The sequence below is a fragment of the Populus alba genome, chromosome 15 (assembly GCF_005239225.2).
Source record: "Populus alba chromosome 15, ASM523922v2, whole genome shotgun sequence".
In the NCBI taxonomy this organism is placed as follows: domain Eukaryota; kingdom Viridiplantae; phylum Streptophyta; class Magnoliopsida; order Malpighiales; family Salicaceae; genus Populus; species Populus alba.
This window is the reverse complement of record NC_133298.1, coordinates 11910179-11925159: the sequence shown is the minus strand read 5'-3', so window position 1 is coordinate 11925159 and position 14981 is coordinate 11910179. Positions and strand designations below refer to the sequence as shown.

Here is a 14981-nt window from a genome sequence, read left to right as displayed (position 1 = left end):
TAGCTAATCTTGATTTATTGACTTGCAGGTCAACCAGGTAGGTACAGTGACTGGATCCATTAGGGCAGCATTCGACTCCAAAGCTGCAGGTTGGGGTGTGATGGTCAGCCACCGAAGTGGAGACAAACCTGGCCAATAGACAGGTTTGTTGACTCAACTCCGTAGACTTGGGAAAATAAACTGATGAACTGCATTTTCCTTGATCTTATGGAATTGACTGTACATGTTCTAATGCACAGATTAAGACCGGAGCTCCTTGCAGAAGTGAGCGGTTGGCCAAGTAGAATCAGGTAAAAACTGCAACTTCTCATAGTTTACCTGTTCATTTCCCTTTCAACTATTGCTGCAGATGCAGCTCTCCTCTTGTCTCTTGTCTCTCTTATTTCTTCAACGCCTTCCCACCATTTGCTTGTAGCATCCATATTTTCAAGTTTAATGCTTTTTCTACCTCTAGAATCTAGATAACACAGACCTCTCTCTCACACACACGCAGACGTCCACATTGGTATCAGGAGAGGGCTGAAAAGGCAGAGCTAGTTAGATCAAGTTCATTACAATTAAAGCCATTTTCTGAGATTTGGCTGCTTTATAAAACATTCCTGATGGACTGAAATTTTAATGTTAGAACACCCACAGGTGGATACAACAAAGAATAATCTTGTCCACAGGTGGGCCTTTTTCTGCTAAACTAAGAAGCTAACTATTTTCTTATCCTTCTCCTAAGAATATTGTGCGTCTCTAAAACCTTTCTTAGATCAGCAATGTTGAGTGTTGCTGACGTGTGTTAGGAAGTTGAGATTGGTTATGAAATGGTGTGGTGGAGGGTGGTGTCTTGGCTTCAGTTGTGGATGAGAAGATGGGAGAGGGAGAGAGTTGGGGTTTAGTGTGCTGCATGAAGATGTAGAATGCAAGCAATGCTGAAGATGTTCAAAGAAACTCACCTGGATAAAATTCATGAGAAAAATAACAAATATTTTTCTAAATTAGGAAGAAATATTATTTGAGTCTAGGAATCCAGAATACATAATGACGAAAGTCAAATGCAATGCACCAAACAAGAATAATTCAAGTTACATCATCATGGACTGGTTAAAATTTAATTAAGCCATCAGCACAAATCGTTGCACTAGATTCCAAAAAAGTTAAACAAATCTAGTTAGAAACTAGAGAGATGACTAAAGAAGCTTAAGGGCCAAATTTGGAGTATTTGGAATGGGATTGATGGATGCTCCTGATGGCACAGCAACCAAGGGAGTATACGATGATGAGAAAAACGGTGATAAAGATGAGGACGATGGCCAAAATCCTCCATTCTTTCTTAATGTTGGCGAGAAATCCAGCTTTACAGGAACTGCAGTCGTAGCAATGCTTGCTTTGGTTGTTGCTCCATGTGGTACAGTCGGAGTCTTGCACTGCTGGGCCAGACTCGGGCACTATCCAGAATGTTGCGTTCTTATATTCGAATCCACAGTCTGCTGGGGGCTTGCAGCAACCAGACTAAAAACATTAAAAATCCAAACAAATTATGTTTTGCACGCAACAGCCTCGACGATGTCTTTACAAACGCAAGAATTGTTGCATTAGACACAGATGGACGTTTCTACCGAAATCAAGACTCACAAGCAGCTGCTAGCGAAAGGGAAGAAAATCATACATGCCAACTAAACAATATCCAAACTCAAAACGGTAAGAGTTGGAATATTATCGATTCATGAACCTCATATATATTTAGATGTAAAATATTGATAAAAAAGAAGAAGAGATAATACCTGTACAGGAGACAATTTGGTCTTGTAAAAATCCGCAACCTGTTGATTAACATCAGAATGAATAACAAGAGTCTGGCAAACATGAGCGTCCATCAAACAACTCCTGATCTCATCCCAGGTATTCTGATTCACAAAGTGATTCTTCAACCAATTTGAGTAATCTCCGAGCCGGTACTCCCTGTACCCTATCCTTGACAAGGCCTTGCCGGCACCCTTATTTGTGACGATGAACGCGAAAACAGTGAAACATATGAGCCCGACAATCAACAAAAAGTTGAAGCAAGAATGAATCTTGATCCAAAAAGTCTGCTCACAGAGTGATCCGATTAGCCCTAGCAATGACACCACAAATAAAGAGACACCCAGTAAAAATAAAGGGAGTTGTAGGGCTTTTTGACACAAGGAGGAAGAGTGATGCATCATTAGATAAGCAGAAGCGCCGATAGAGACAAGGCCTAAGATCAAGATCAACGAGTTTATAAATGTAAAGACACCATTGCTAATGCGAGCCATTGTGTGGTTAATCTCTTGTTCTTGGTGAGGCTTCGGTTTGTTGTGATTTAGTTTCAAATATATATAAACCTAGAAGGCAATGTAACAAAAAGAGAAGAATGCTATGCATGCAGACTAGTCTTTACTTATATGGATAGAAGAGAAGGAACAAGGCAGGGAATTAATTAGGGTTCTAAAATTGTATGGGATTGGGGTTTTAATCCCTTTTTTTTTTTCTACGTACGTGAAAAACGGTTACTTTAAGATAATACTTTCTTGGGAAAGAGGAGTTAATTACTACTAGGAATCTTACAAGTGTTAACCTTGATGGAATGGATTAGAGTCCTAACTTCCAAGTGGTTAGAGTTTGAATTTCGAATTAATTCCAGTAATCCGAGGATTACTTCTAACCAACATTTTGCGCTTTTCTCTTCTTCTTTTTCAAGTGTTTTGTAACTTCTTGACTTATTCCTAGTACATAAACAACGTCGATGTTTTATTTTTTAAATAGTACAGTAGAAAAAAAAATACCCAGAATAATTCTGTTTGATAGGTCGCGCTACTCATACATACATACATGTACATACATACATGACCTATCTACAAAATAAAGGGTTTGGCAAATTATTCAAATTCAAGTATTTACTGGGTGCAATATGCAATGAGAAGTGAATATGGTTGATAATATAGTTTTTATTTACCACAAGTGAAGCTTTATTTTTAAAAATTGATCATTCATCGCTTTTTTTTTTACTACCAACCCAAGGTTAGTCTCAACTTAAAATAAGCTAATTTCAAAATTAAATAGGCTTGAGAAATATCTTTTTTTTCATTTTTCTGCATCAACAATTAGTTCATTAAGTACTTTTGAATGCCACAGTACACCAATTCTTATGAAATCTTTAACCTTGCTTATTCACTCAACAAATATTTGTTTGACCTATAAAAGATCATTTGCAATATAGCCATTATGGACAAGCCAAGAAAACCTTTCATACTAAAAACTTCTGACAAATTAGTTGTTATATTGTCGTAACAATGACCACCATCATCATATAAGAGTTTTCATATGTTCTTAGGTTCAACTTCTAGTTATTTTTTTTTTTTCATTTATCTCAATTATATCAACATTATATATATCAAGTTTCCTTTTTAAAGGTTCGTTACACATCTTTTTCAACATTTTCTTCAAAGTCACAACTTTAAACCTTTTGTTGAAGTTACTAATAAAGTATCATGAATAATAACGATGACATCTAATTAGCTTAAACTATATTCATGCCATAACATTCGTAATTGTTGCATTTTTATCTAATATATCACACACAATCTAATACAACCACCCATGACATGTCGGCTAAGCAAATTTAAGAACCATGTTCAGTTATTGTTCGTCTCTTCTTTGACCAAAGCATGACACAATGGAAAACCCCCTATTATTCTTGTTATAAACAACTCCAATCAACACATTTACCTTGTAATTCCTATAAAAGTGAATGTCATCAATACTTATCAGTAGACGACAGTATTGAAACCCTTAAATTATACTCTAAATGCTTAGAATACTCTCCCAAATATTGCTCTATTACCATCATTAATTTAATTTGTGATCTCGCTCAACAATTGCACCTGGATTTGATTCCTTAAGAGCTAATAGAAATCTAGACAACATTTAAAAGGACTTCTCATGTGAACCAAACATCTACTCCAATACTTTCTATTTAGCTACCTATGTATTTTTGTATGAGACATCATACACAAAATCACTATGTATAATAGCTTTAATGGTTGCAATTTTAATACTTATATCAACTTTGACAATGATCAAAATTACATTATCGATAAAATATAAGTCAATATGATAGTGGGATTGAATAACCATTGAACTGATACTTGTGTGGTGCTTTTTTAATTTTTATATCTCAAATAAATTAGAATTCTTGTGATATCCCCCCACACAAATACTATTGACATGTTGATTCATGCATACATTGTAATTGTACGTAAGTTGTGGTTGAAAGTTGCACCTTGTATTGTAATGAAATCTTTTTATAACATTGCTTAACTGCAGTAATTAAATCAAACTTGATTTCGAAGGTATGTCTAACCTCTAACTCGGTAGTTAAGTCTGCATTCCTATGACTCAAAGCCCAATCATTGCATATCATACAAGCATACCACTAACATCCTTAAATCTAGGAATGAGAGGTCTCATGATACGAACCTTATGATCACTGGTCACGTAACCCATTACAATATTGACAATGAATCTCGAAAAGCCAAAAGAAGTTTGATAGAAGTATGAACCAAAAACGAACCCCCACCCTATTAATATATATCAAATCGTGAATGAAAAGTATAAAGAAGACACTACTAAACTAGTTAATCTTCGATATGTCAATTTAGTTCATTAAAAACCAAAAAATATGAGAATCTCTCTCACACAAGCTGAATAAATTTAGCAGCAATATTATTATCAAGTCTTAATATTTTATCCTTACAAAGAGTATCTATACTCTAAAATAATAATAATAAAAAAAACCTAATGCTAATGGGTCAAAAATACACCCAATTTAAATAAAGCCTAAACTAATTAAATTAAAATAAGGTCTAGAAAATATAAAATAAATAAAAAAATAGTCTAAAATTATTTTTTCACCATTTACCACATATGCTAGTGAAAAATACCTTAGATAAATAATTGTTGAAGAATCCTTGCTAAACTAAAATTTGATGTGTTGTAAAATAAGAATTAATTTCTAATCAATTAATTCTTCGTGTTTGATAGGAATCCTTGTAAAATAAGTAACCCAAGGGTTGTCATATAAGTTTTTAATAGCAATAAGGACTTCTTGTAGTGAATGGAATCCATAGCTCTTAAGGAAACAATGTCTTTCCTGTTTTCACACTTTGCTGACAGATTCTAGACCCAACTTTAAACACATCGTTCTCTATTGTCTGGATAAATTAGCGGGACTACCATTTATCATTGGGAAGATAAAGATGTTTGGCCTTTAGCCCAATTAGAATCGCATCCAAAACCCTCATGTAGCTTCAGATATGACCCAAAGGGTATATAAAGATCCAAACTGGCAAATCTGAACCTTTTTAACTTAAGCCTGTTGACTTAGCCCATTGAAATTATCTTAGATCCACTTCATTTTAGGTCATAGAATAGACCCAATTGACACTCCAAATGGATTCTTTAATGTCGTAACCAGGATCACACCATCTTCTCTCTTCTCAAAAGGATTTAACCTCGAATCATCACTAACATCAAACAAATAAAAGTTATAAACTTTGAATATAGCACTAACATTATACTCACCTTGTAACAGTGGCGGAGGAAAAATGCCCCTCCCTTTATAAATTTAATAAACATAACTGAATTTTTTTCTTGGCCCCCTTAAATTATGATCTGCCCCCCCTAAATGTTTTTCCTTGCTCCGCTCCTGCCTTGTAAGTCCACTTTGTTGGCATTGACTCCTTCAAGGAATTTGAATGAACTATCTCCTCTAAGCATCGACTTTGATTTCCTACATCTAGGAAACCTCTTTTTGCACATATGCACCCAAACTCAATCTTTTGGTTCAAAGACAACCCCTTTTCATCTTTTGTTGGCTTGGAATGCATACTTCTCATTCTTTTTCTCAACATATTGTCATACCTTCTTCAAAAATACTTTTATCACCGGTGCTTTTTTATTTCCATCAAGTCTAACATTTACCATATTATTATTAATTGCATCTTTTATCAATGGCAAACCACTATGAATCTCATCAAGAAATACATAGAAAAATATGAACAAATATTCTATCTTTTATTAAAAAGCCTTACAAAAAATATCTTTGAAAACTTCTCGAAAAACTTCGGTTTAATCTAACAATTGGATCAAGATTTATGTTTATTGGTGTAAAGCTACATAACATAACAAAATTAGCTCAAATCTGAATTCGATCGTCTTATACCATCCTCAAAACACCGTAACAAAGATATAGCAATAGTAGGAATAGAAGGGTCAAGTTTATTAGTATTAAAATAATATTTCTTGTAAACAAGTAGCTAGGATTATCGGTTAGTTTAATTAATAGGTGAATTTAACTTCACTCTTTTTAGCATAAAAATAAGTATAAAAATCAAGGTTATTCTTTATTTTTTCCACACAATTTAAACTTCACTCACTTACTTTCTTTACTCAGGTGTTCCCTCTACTCTTAGCTAGATTTGGATTTGTTTTAGAAATGGTTGAATGGCTTAAGTTCTTGGCCAAATGGTTTTGAGCAATGGGAGAAGTGTTTTCGATTGTGGCCAATCTGATGGTTTTTTCTCATCTTATTCCTCACTTTGATATCTTGGGAGATTTCCTTTCAAAGCTATGTTCCAACGTAGAGGATGGAAATTTGGGCTTCGCCAAAGAACCGTACCGCACCTTCTCCAATAAATCATATATAATTTACCAGCAGCACCCTCCGAGCAAAAGTTTATTATTTTTATTATTATTCTTTATGGGATGAGATTTTTATTTCAAAATAGTTTTTTATACATTCTGTAATGTTCAGACGATTTTTTCTTTTATTGGATGCACTGAATATCACAATATCAATAGAATGTTTGTAAATCAACCAACAGAACGCTGACAAAATTGACCAATGATGGGTTCAAAAGAGGGAGAGTTCTCGCGGCAAGATGTCATGCTAGAAAATGCCATCTACCAGCTAATCATATCCATTTCCGGGCCTCCTTTCATCAACATTTAAGATAGTGCTTTACATGAAATGATTGGTTCAAGCACCTCGTCTGCAGCCCTTGAAAAAGAGAGAACAGAAACATATCCTCATCTATGGAATTAAGATAATTATCTATTAAGCTCAAACTTTAGCATTTCTATGGCCTCTCCAGTTTGGACATTGCACTTAGACTCAGCAATTACACGATACTGAGTCGAGATATAAAACAAAAATGAGAAGAGAATTACAGGTAATGTATATTGATCAAACATGATGAGAGTTAAACCTGAACAGCGGGTCCTGTGTAAGCTCCTTGACGCATATAAAGATCATCAGGTGTATCTATCTCTGCAAGCCATGCAAGGTCATCTATTTTTTCATCATCTATCTCAGCTCCATTTCCTCTAGCTGCAAGGTGTTAAAAAGTTATTCAGCTTTGTTGCATGGTTAAACAAGTATTCAATATGAATGTTACATGCTTCAACTTATATATGCAGCAAGAATAGTAGATGAGCAGCAAGGGACAAAAATGAAAAAGCATGGATGATAGTAATGGTAATAATGAAAACAAATAAAGGTTACTTACAGAAGGCGGAAAAAGGATAGTCATGGTAATAAGTACATTTTCTGCCTGCATCTTCTCTGTATGGAGGTGTAAGAATGTCAAGCACAGCACAAGGGGTGACTGCAGTGAAACAATGCAGATTCCCACCACGTTTTGGGTACAATACTGACGTCTCACATGGAGCTGTTAAAGTTTTATCTACTGTCAACTTTGCCAACCTTACTGCCAAAGATACGCATCCATTAGTCTGCACCTATTTATATTCATTTCAAACACTGAAACCCTAAAATAGAGACCCTATAGCCACTGACACCTATTTTACTCCTTTTATACCAAACTAAAGCAAAACAAACCAGACAACAGCATAAGGCATGGCTACCATCAAATTTTAGTGAATGCTACAACTGCAGGGACAGTAGTCCACGATGGTCAGCCAGTCCCATAATCAAAGCCATGATCATGCAATTTTAAAAGGCCGAAATATATTTGGTGGGTAGTTCATAATTGGTTTGAATTTGAAAGCATAATCCAGCAGACCAACTTCAATTCCAAACACAGCTAAATGATGGCATATAATTTAGCTGATAAAGGGGCTGCTTCAAAGGGAAAACTAGAATATTCTAGCAAACAGGCCAACCGTCTTAGCAGTGACATCATCAGTGGGTTTCTCCAACAAGCTTATACCAAGAAATTCTTAGTACACACGTATGCTCATAGATACATACACACATTGATTCATATATGCATACATTCATACATATTTACATATCTGCAAACATACAAATACACATAATAAGGCATGTTGTGTCTGAAAATATAGTTCTGAATAAAACCTGTCTCTCTTATGAGCATGGAACAAGTGAGAATTATCTATATATTGGGCCAACAATTTCATTACTAGTCTGCTCAGCATTTGGTTAAATAGAAAAAACGCTAACTCCAACCACCATGAACATATCTGAGCATGTATTGGTGATGCATGATGGATAATGTTCTATCTAAATCAGGAGAAAATGAGGTCAGATTATAGGGTTAAAAGATCAACAGGTTTCAACCAATGGTTATAAAAGGAAATAGAGGAACTTTTACGTATGTTCCATAAATTGAGGGGACAACTAACAGAAAACGCATTTGAATCCATGGATATTCATTTCTATTTGATCTTGCTTTCAATAATGTAACGTTATTGATTAAAGCTGGACCTAAACTAAGAGTTATGAGAAAAAAGTACACAAATAACTGTTGATGATTTGGAATTGAAGCCCATTTGAGCGCACAAACTATTCCAATTCTTGATGGTTAGTGGAGGAAGGCTATGGAATAATTAAGAAAAAAAAAAGTTAAATGTTAGTTTGTGAGTTCAGGGCAGATGATAAAAAGGTTCTCAAAAGGCAAACCTGCAGGATAACCAGGCTCCTTGCTTTTTGGGTAACACGCAGGCTCAACCCAATCATAAGCTTTGACATGCAATGAACCATATAGAACTTTGCTGAAAACAGTCATGCTAGGATGGTCATGGAGTGGAATAACAGAAGAAGTAGGAAAGCAGAATATACACATCTGCGTACAAAGAATCATCATGTCAAAAACTTTAAACATTGATCTGCTTTCAGATTTAAAATCCAGAATATATAATTAAAATAAAAATGCAGGCTCAAACAATATTAAGGAGAACATCTGCATTAATATTTTGATAATCAGCAAGCACAAGCACATGCCAGGAAGAAATTATAAGAACTGAAATGTTCCTAAATTAATTTAACTATACTTATCAAATTTTGCCAAGGAATTGATATATAACCGAAATGAAAAACAACGAAGCACACAGCTATCCCAACAAGAACAAATTATAATCGAGAGAGAAGAGGTAAAGCTCACTGTAAAACTATCACATTCATAAACATCTACATATGTTATTGGTTGAGCCCATCGAGCAACGCTACTCAACCGATTAAGTCCAAGCATGCCATGCCCTCGATCATCTCGATTTTCCTCTTTAAGCCCTACATCAGCAGGGCCAAATGTGTCTGCACAGCAGGCGAGGAGATTTTGTAATAATCTAAATAATGAATCACAATTCGTTCCTCTGATTATAATGGAAATTTGGGAATCAATATATTGACGTGACAAACAGCAAAAATAACGTATTGGCTCCTCCAATTCTATTGCTATTGTTTGCCATTTCATACTTTCATCCTTAAATCATGACACCACAAATTTGTTTGATTTTTCTAATTCCAAATAAAGATTTAAGGGATAACTAATAAAGAAGAAAAAATATTGTACAAGCCTTCACCTTTTCACGTTCAGCTTCAAAACAAATTCACAAAACCCACTTCAGAACTCAACTAAACAGGAGAAAAAAATACATAAAAGATAAAAAGGAATAAAAAGAGAAATACCCAAAAGAGAGCAGAGTTTCTGGATGGCACTAGAAGAAGGAGGTGCCCCCGAGGGTGTAAAGGTCTTTCTGCAGAGCTCATATGAAGCTTGAACTTTAGAAGATGAGTTCTGCTGCTCTACCATGTTTATGAGGTTTCTGAAACAGGGAATGAAAGGTAGTAAGCAATTTTGGTGTTCTATAGCAAGCTTTCTTGCCTTATCGGTTGCGTTTCGGAATTTTGAGAACATTTCTGGCCGTCAATTTCTTTTTTTTACTGGAGAGTGACAGCTTTTTTTTTCTTTTCTTCTTTTTTTAGATCAACTATTTATATGGTCTTTGATCATGGTCTGGTTCTCTTCAACGTCTCCTAAACAAATTAAAAAAAAAAACCATCTAACTCATGCGTTTAATTTAACAAAAAAATAATATAATATAATATAATATTAAATAGAATTCATAACGAAAAAAAAAAAGATAGAAATAATGTTTGATAAAATACGAGCAATAAGAATATGTATGGATAGTAACCAGTTTTTTTTATAAGATGATTTTCTTTGACATTAAAGTTTTATTAGCTCTAATTTAGAAGTTCGTGTTTAAGAATAATACTAGTTTAATTATTTTGATTTTTAATTAATTATTAATTTGGATAACCTTAATATTATCCACTAAAAATTAATTTATATATTCTACATGGCATCATTAGAATCCATTGATGCATCTAAAAAAATAAATCTATAAAGTTTAAGACTATATTTATATTTTATATATACACGTAATTCCATGAGTAAAAAAATTGAAATATTTATGGTTTTAGGTTTAAAAAATTGAATGGAATTGATTGATTTTTTTAAAATTTTAATCTGTTTTTTTTACAATTCAATTTTTTCAAACCCAAACAAAAAAAACCAAAAAAAAACTAAATTAAATAAAAAAATTCAAGTTGAATCGGTTTTAAATTTTAACCAGTTTTATCCTAAGAATTGAATTACCGTATTAAATTGAAACTAATTAATTTGAACTTGTTTTAGTATTTTTAAAAAATAATTCAATTTAATTATTTATTTTTAATAAAAATTAAATCAACCTGAAAAAAATCACCTTACTTCTTCTAGCACAGTTTTTTTCAAAAAACAAGTTACTAATTGTTCATGAAAAGGTCATAATGTTTTTTTAAAAAATTACGTCCCGTGAAACAAACGGATTATAATGATAAAAGTAAAATGAAAGTAAGAGAATGAAGCTCCATCGGCTTCCCCTCCACTTTCTGTATTCAAATTAATCGAGTGTTTTTTTTTGCCCATCTTCAGCTAGTTTCTATAAAAATAAAAATAGAAAAAGTCCTGGAAATGGAGAGAGTATCAGAGTAAGGATACTTATAGTTGTCATCCTGGAGAAGGGATTTTTTTTATTAAAAAAAAAATAGAATTAGAAAGATGGAAGGCAGTGAAAGCGAGGCAGTGTTCGAATCCCTAAATCTGAACCCCCAACTTTTCATCAACGAAACCCTAAACACCGTCGACGATTTGCTGGACGACGCTTTCCATTTCTTCCACCAGTCAGTACCATTTCCGTTTCTCTTTCTTTTCTCTAATAATGTTACTAATTATTCTTGTTTTTTTGCCACCCCACAGGGAAGCATCAACCCTTTTGAAAACTGACTGCACTAGTGGATCCCAATTCATCAGCGAGGTTTTTTTTTTTTTTCCTCTCTTAATTTATTGGATCTGAGGTTAATTATTAGCCTGATGTCATTTGAATTTCAAAAAAAAGGGAATTGCTTACATCCGCGATATGATACAATCGGACTTGGATACGCGGTTGGGTATGTGGGAGAAGTACTGTCTTCACCATGTTTTTGCGGTTCCTGAGGGTTTCTCTTTACCCCAAACTGTATGTTCTCTCTTAAACAATCCTTGCAGCTCTTCATTCTTCATGATATTTGTCTTGGTTTCTTTTTTCGCTTTCCACGATCGCCAACCTTTCATGGATTTTAAGTTTCTGTTGTGTCAACTTTCCATTTATCGGATTGCGCTGCATGGTTTCTAGTCATACCCCATTTCAACACTTGTCAGTTCCAAAGGATATTATTATATCTCTGTTACATCACTTTCAATTCATTGTACCTCTTGAAACTTGGCGTTCATGTCAGGTAAGGCGCGGTTAAATAGATACTTGATCAACAGCTTAATTGGCTGAATAGAATTTAGCCTAGTCTTAAAGGGCACAGGGGAATGTTCATCAACTGGACATGATGAGGAACAATTACATGGAATGGGATGCATATTTTCAGCACAGTAAATGTGAAAGATGGAATGTGCTATTGATCAGTTTTTTAACGATCTGCTTCCGTGTTTCTTCTTGTATTTCCTTGTCGTAATCTCTTTCTCTAGTTTAGGGCAATGATAATCGTGTTTACCTTGTGATCTAGTTGGATCTAACATCTGTTGTAATGTTGTTTATAGGAGTCGCCAGCTGAAACTTTCACGTGTCAAGATTTGCTTTCTGATCCTGATCTGGATGCACAGTTAGATATCTTGAGGAACAGGCTTACTATGGTAAGAAAAACTTGTTGTAGAGCAAAAACTTCCATCCGTGCGTGGTTTCCTGTTCTGTTTATTTTCTAGATTGTTTTTGTTATGAAAATATATTCTACAGGTAGGAAAGGAGTCTTCTGAGCTGAATCATGAGCTCCAAGCCTTGGAAAGGCAATCCGCTTCAAGTGATCATTGTGCAGAACTTGTCAGTGAGGCCCTGCTATTATATGACCAAGCCTCTACGCAAGACATGTATCAAGGTAACTGTTGAAGCCTTAAATATGTTGGTGATTACATGTTTACAATGCTTTGACATTTTCAGAAAGCAAGTTTTTGTTTGACGTGGACCTTTCCAGTTTTCTGTTACTTGTGGTTTTGTTTGCTCATAGCAGTCATTATTGTTGGCAACAATCTCCACTGTTTTGAAACAGAACACTGTTGTCAATTTTGTTTCCCATTTCTGTGTCACTGCCATGTATGCCTAAGGCACTGTTGCTTCCAACATTTTACGTAAACCAAAGCCCTTAAATAGCACACTGATATTCCGAATATCATGAGCTGTGCTTCATGTTCTAGGAGGTTTAGTGCTATGCACACACTTTCTAACTTTTTGAGTCTTTAGAATATTCAGTACTGCTGTTTTATTTTTCCCTAGATTTTATTTTTTCCTGTAAATTATGTTTAACCAGCTTTAAGTCTTTCAAAAATGTATTTGGAACCAACACAGAATTGGTTGCAGAGCTATGCTGAGAGGGTTTTGCTTGTAAATCCTTGAAAGTTTATGCAGCTCTGCAACTCTGGCTTGTGAAGAAGTTTTCCCTGATATAGTGCTCTTTAGAATAAATGCCTCTTTTTTCTTCTTTCCCCCTTTCCCTTGTAGTGTATTGTAACGTGCTAGGAGGCTAGACCTTGTGAATGTGATTTATCTTGTGCTATCAGCAACTTCAAAGCCACTAATGAAGAACTTTGTATGTGGATGCAAGGATTTATGACACCTCTTAGTTGATCATATAATTATTTTTAAACTTGGCTCATTTAGCTATTTATATCCCTGAAATTCCTCATAGGACAAATTGTTATGTAATTTTTATTAGTTCTGCAATTTGCTATTGACAATTGCTTCTCACAGATATGTTGTCAACCATGTCCGAACTTCATGAAAAAATGGAGAAGCTGAGGACCAGAAAGGTGGAAAACTTAGAATGCATTAGAGCAAAGAGGATTAATGATCCGAACAGAGATTTATTGGCATCAAATTACAGGAAGGGTAAAATTAACTGGCAACCATTTTCTTGTTTGCTGCCTGGCAAGCTTGATATGATTGCATTATGAATTAAAAGTTTGCGTTTCCTGATACTTCCTTTTGTTTTCTAGGTCTCCCAAACGCAACAGTAGAGGATATTCAAGAATTTATGGCTGATTTAAAGCATATGTGATCTGAGCTTCATATGATGTCAATCAGTCTTGCAACTGTGCTGTGTACCGGTGATGCTAACATGATCCGATCCTCAATAATAACCTGTAGTTATTTCTCTTACCATGTGCTCTAATTAACTTAGGACAAAATGGGATCAAGGAGGCCTTGTGTTTGTCTCTGAATGTAAATTGGTAGTGGAAATGTCTTAGCCAGAGGCTGTAGTGCCTTAAACGAAGCCCCCACCCCCACTACAACAACGTGTTCCAACCAGTTTGTGGTATGTCAGTAATTCAATGATATGAAGATTTTAATTCGTACAATCCAACGTCCCAAGTTGGGGAGATCTGATTTGTGAACTATCTACCCGTCCTTTTCTATTTGATTTCTCAATTAGACGTTATAATATATATCGATAACGACTATTTGATTTCTCAATTAGGAAAAATTACTCTGATAGTTTCCTTAACTTTATACTTTATTTTGAAAATATCTTCTGTTCTGATCGAAGCAGCCCCTGAAAGCAACTCTTCGGGTGCAAGAGTTAAACCATTTTGAGTGCAGACCGAATGTTCCGTCCATAGTATTACTATTATTAGTATCATCAATAGGCGGAGGAAGGCACAGGCAACTTGGCCCTCTAACTTTGTTTTCTTTGCGTTTTGTTCTTATTGTAGCTTTTTTGGAGTTGGAGTTCCATTATTAATGACTGTAAGTTTAAGCTTGTTGGAACTGGAGAAGCAAAGGGAAACTGGGAGGGGTCCTGGAGAGGGGTTTTAGCTGTATTTCTGGCCAATAGACTCTGTATTTCCTTTACTATGTGGTTCTTTCCTCTACTTGTTTCAGTTTCTTTAGCTACTGGTTGAAGGAATCGGTGATTAGCATATGATCCTTCTTTTATATTTAGACAAGAAGAGGGGTTTTAGCTGGCTTTGTTGATCTTGATTTCTTTCAAGCCACCTTGAGAACAAGATTTTGTGGCACAATCTCCAAATGAGGGGGGGATTTATTACAGGGAATGATGGAGTGGGTGGTATGATTTTGTGTGGTCGTTATCAGTGCAAAACACTTGTGGTTTCCCGTTTCAAATCTAC

The 14981-nt window shown here is 34.8% G+C and overlaps 3 protein-coding genes across 7 annotated transcripts; 1 reads left to right on the top strand and 2 right to left on the bottom strand.

Moving 5' to 3' along the window:
- Positions 1-1012: 1012 nt before the first annotated feature.
- On the bottom strand, positions 1013-2318 carry LOC118033347 (tetraspanin-11). Its single transcript, XM_035038293.2, has 2 exons — positions 1770-2318; positions 1013-1497 (listed from the first exon to the last, which is right to left on the bottom strand). Exons 1-2 carry the CDS (start codon positions 2280-2282, stop codon positions 1186-1188), a joined length of 825 nt encoding a protein of 274 aa, XP_034894184.1. The 5' UTR covers positions 2283-2318; the 3' UTR covers positions 1013-1185.
- Positions 2319-5512: 3194 nt separating this feature from the next.
- Positions 5513-10287, bottom strand: LOC118033396 (plant cysteine oxidase 3). Of its 5 annotated transcripts, none has more exons than XM_073404759.1 (6): positions 9956-10276; positions 9432-9580; positions 8951-9113; positions 7575-7775; positions 7275-7396; positions 5513-5531 (listed from the first exon to the last, which is right to left on the bottom strand). In XM_073404759.1, the coding sequence occupies exons 1-6, from the start codon at positions 10182-10184 to the stop codon at positions 5529-5531; spliced, it is 867 nt and encodes a 288-aa protein (XP_073260860.1). In that variant the 5' UTR covers positions 10185-10276; the 3' UTR covers positions 5513-5528. The 5 variants fall into 5 exon arrangements, with proteins under 5 accessions (XP_073260860.1, XP_034894257.1, XP_034894258.1 ...); XM_035038366.2 differs by lacking the exon at positions 5513-5531 and adding an exon at positions 6872-7058 and having other exon boundaries at positions 9956-10278; XM_035038367.2 differs by lacking the exon at positions 5513-5531 and adding an exon at positions 6872-7066.
- Positions 10288-11156: 869 nt separating this feature from the next.
- On the top strand, positions 11157-14210 carry LOC118033397 (protein MIS12 homolog). The gene is made up of 7 exons (XM_035038371.2): positions 11157-11494; positions 11571-11628; positions 11710-11829; positions 12402-12494; positions 12595-12733; positions 13603-13740; positions 13848-14210. The coding sequence occupies exons 1-7, from the start codon at positions 11373-11375 to the stop codon at positions 13907-13909; spliced, it is 732 nt and encodes a 243-aa protein (XP_034894262.1). The 5' UTR covers positions 11157-11372; the 3' UTR covers positions 13910-14210.
- The last annotated feature ends 771 nt before the right edge of the window (positions 14211-14981 follow it).

Coding starts and splice junctions, on each gene's coding strand:
- LOC118033397 (XM_035038371.2), top strand. CDS start 11,373: ATGGAAGGCAGTGAAAGCGAGGCAGTGTTCGAATCCCTAAATCTGAAC. Junction 11,830..12,401: donor GTTTCTCTTTACCCCAAACT/GTATGTTCTCTC, acceptor TGTTGTTTATAG/GAGTCGCCAGCTGAAACTTT. Junction 13,741..13,847: donor GGCATCAAATTACAGGAAGG/GTAAAATTAACT, acceptor TTTGTTTTCTAG/GTCTCCCAAACGCAACAGTA.
- LOC118033396 (XM_035038366.2), bottom strand. CDS start 10,184: ATGTTCTCAAAATTCCGAAACGCAACCGATAAGGCAAGAAAGCTTGCT. Junction 7,776..8,950: donor GGAGCCTGGTTATCCTGCAG/GTTTGCCTTTTG, acceptor TATCTTTGGCAG/TAAGGTTGGCAAAGTTGACA. Junction 7,397..7,574: donor CTATCCTTTTTCCGCCTTCT/GTAAGTAACCTT, acceptor AACACCTTGCAG/CTAGAGGAAATGGAGCTGAG.
- LOC118033347 (XM_035038293.2), bottom strand. CDS start 2,282: ATGGCTCGCATTAGCAATGGTGTCTTTACATTTATAAACTCGTTGATC. Junction 1,498..1,769: donor CCAAATTGTCTCCTGTACAG/GTATTATCTCTT, acceptor TAATGTTTTTAG/TCTGGTTGCTGCAAGCCCCC.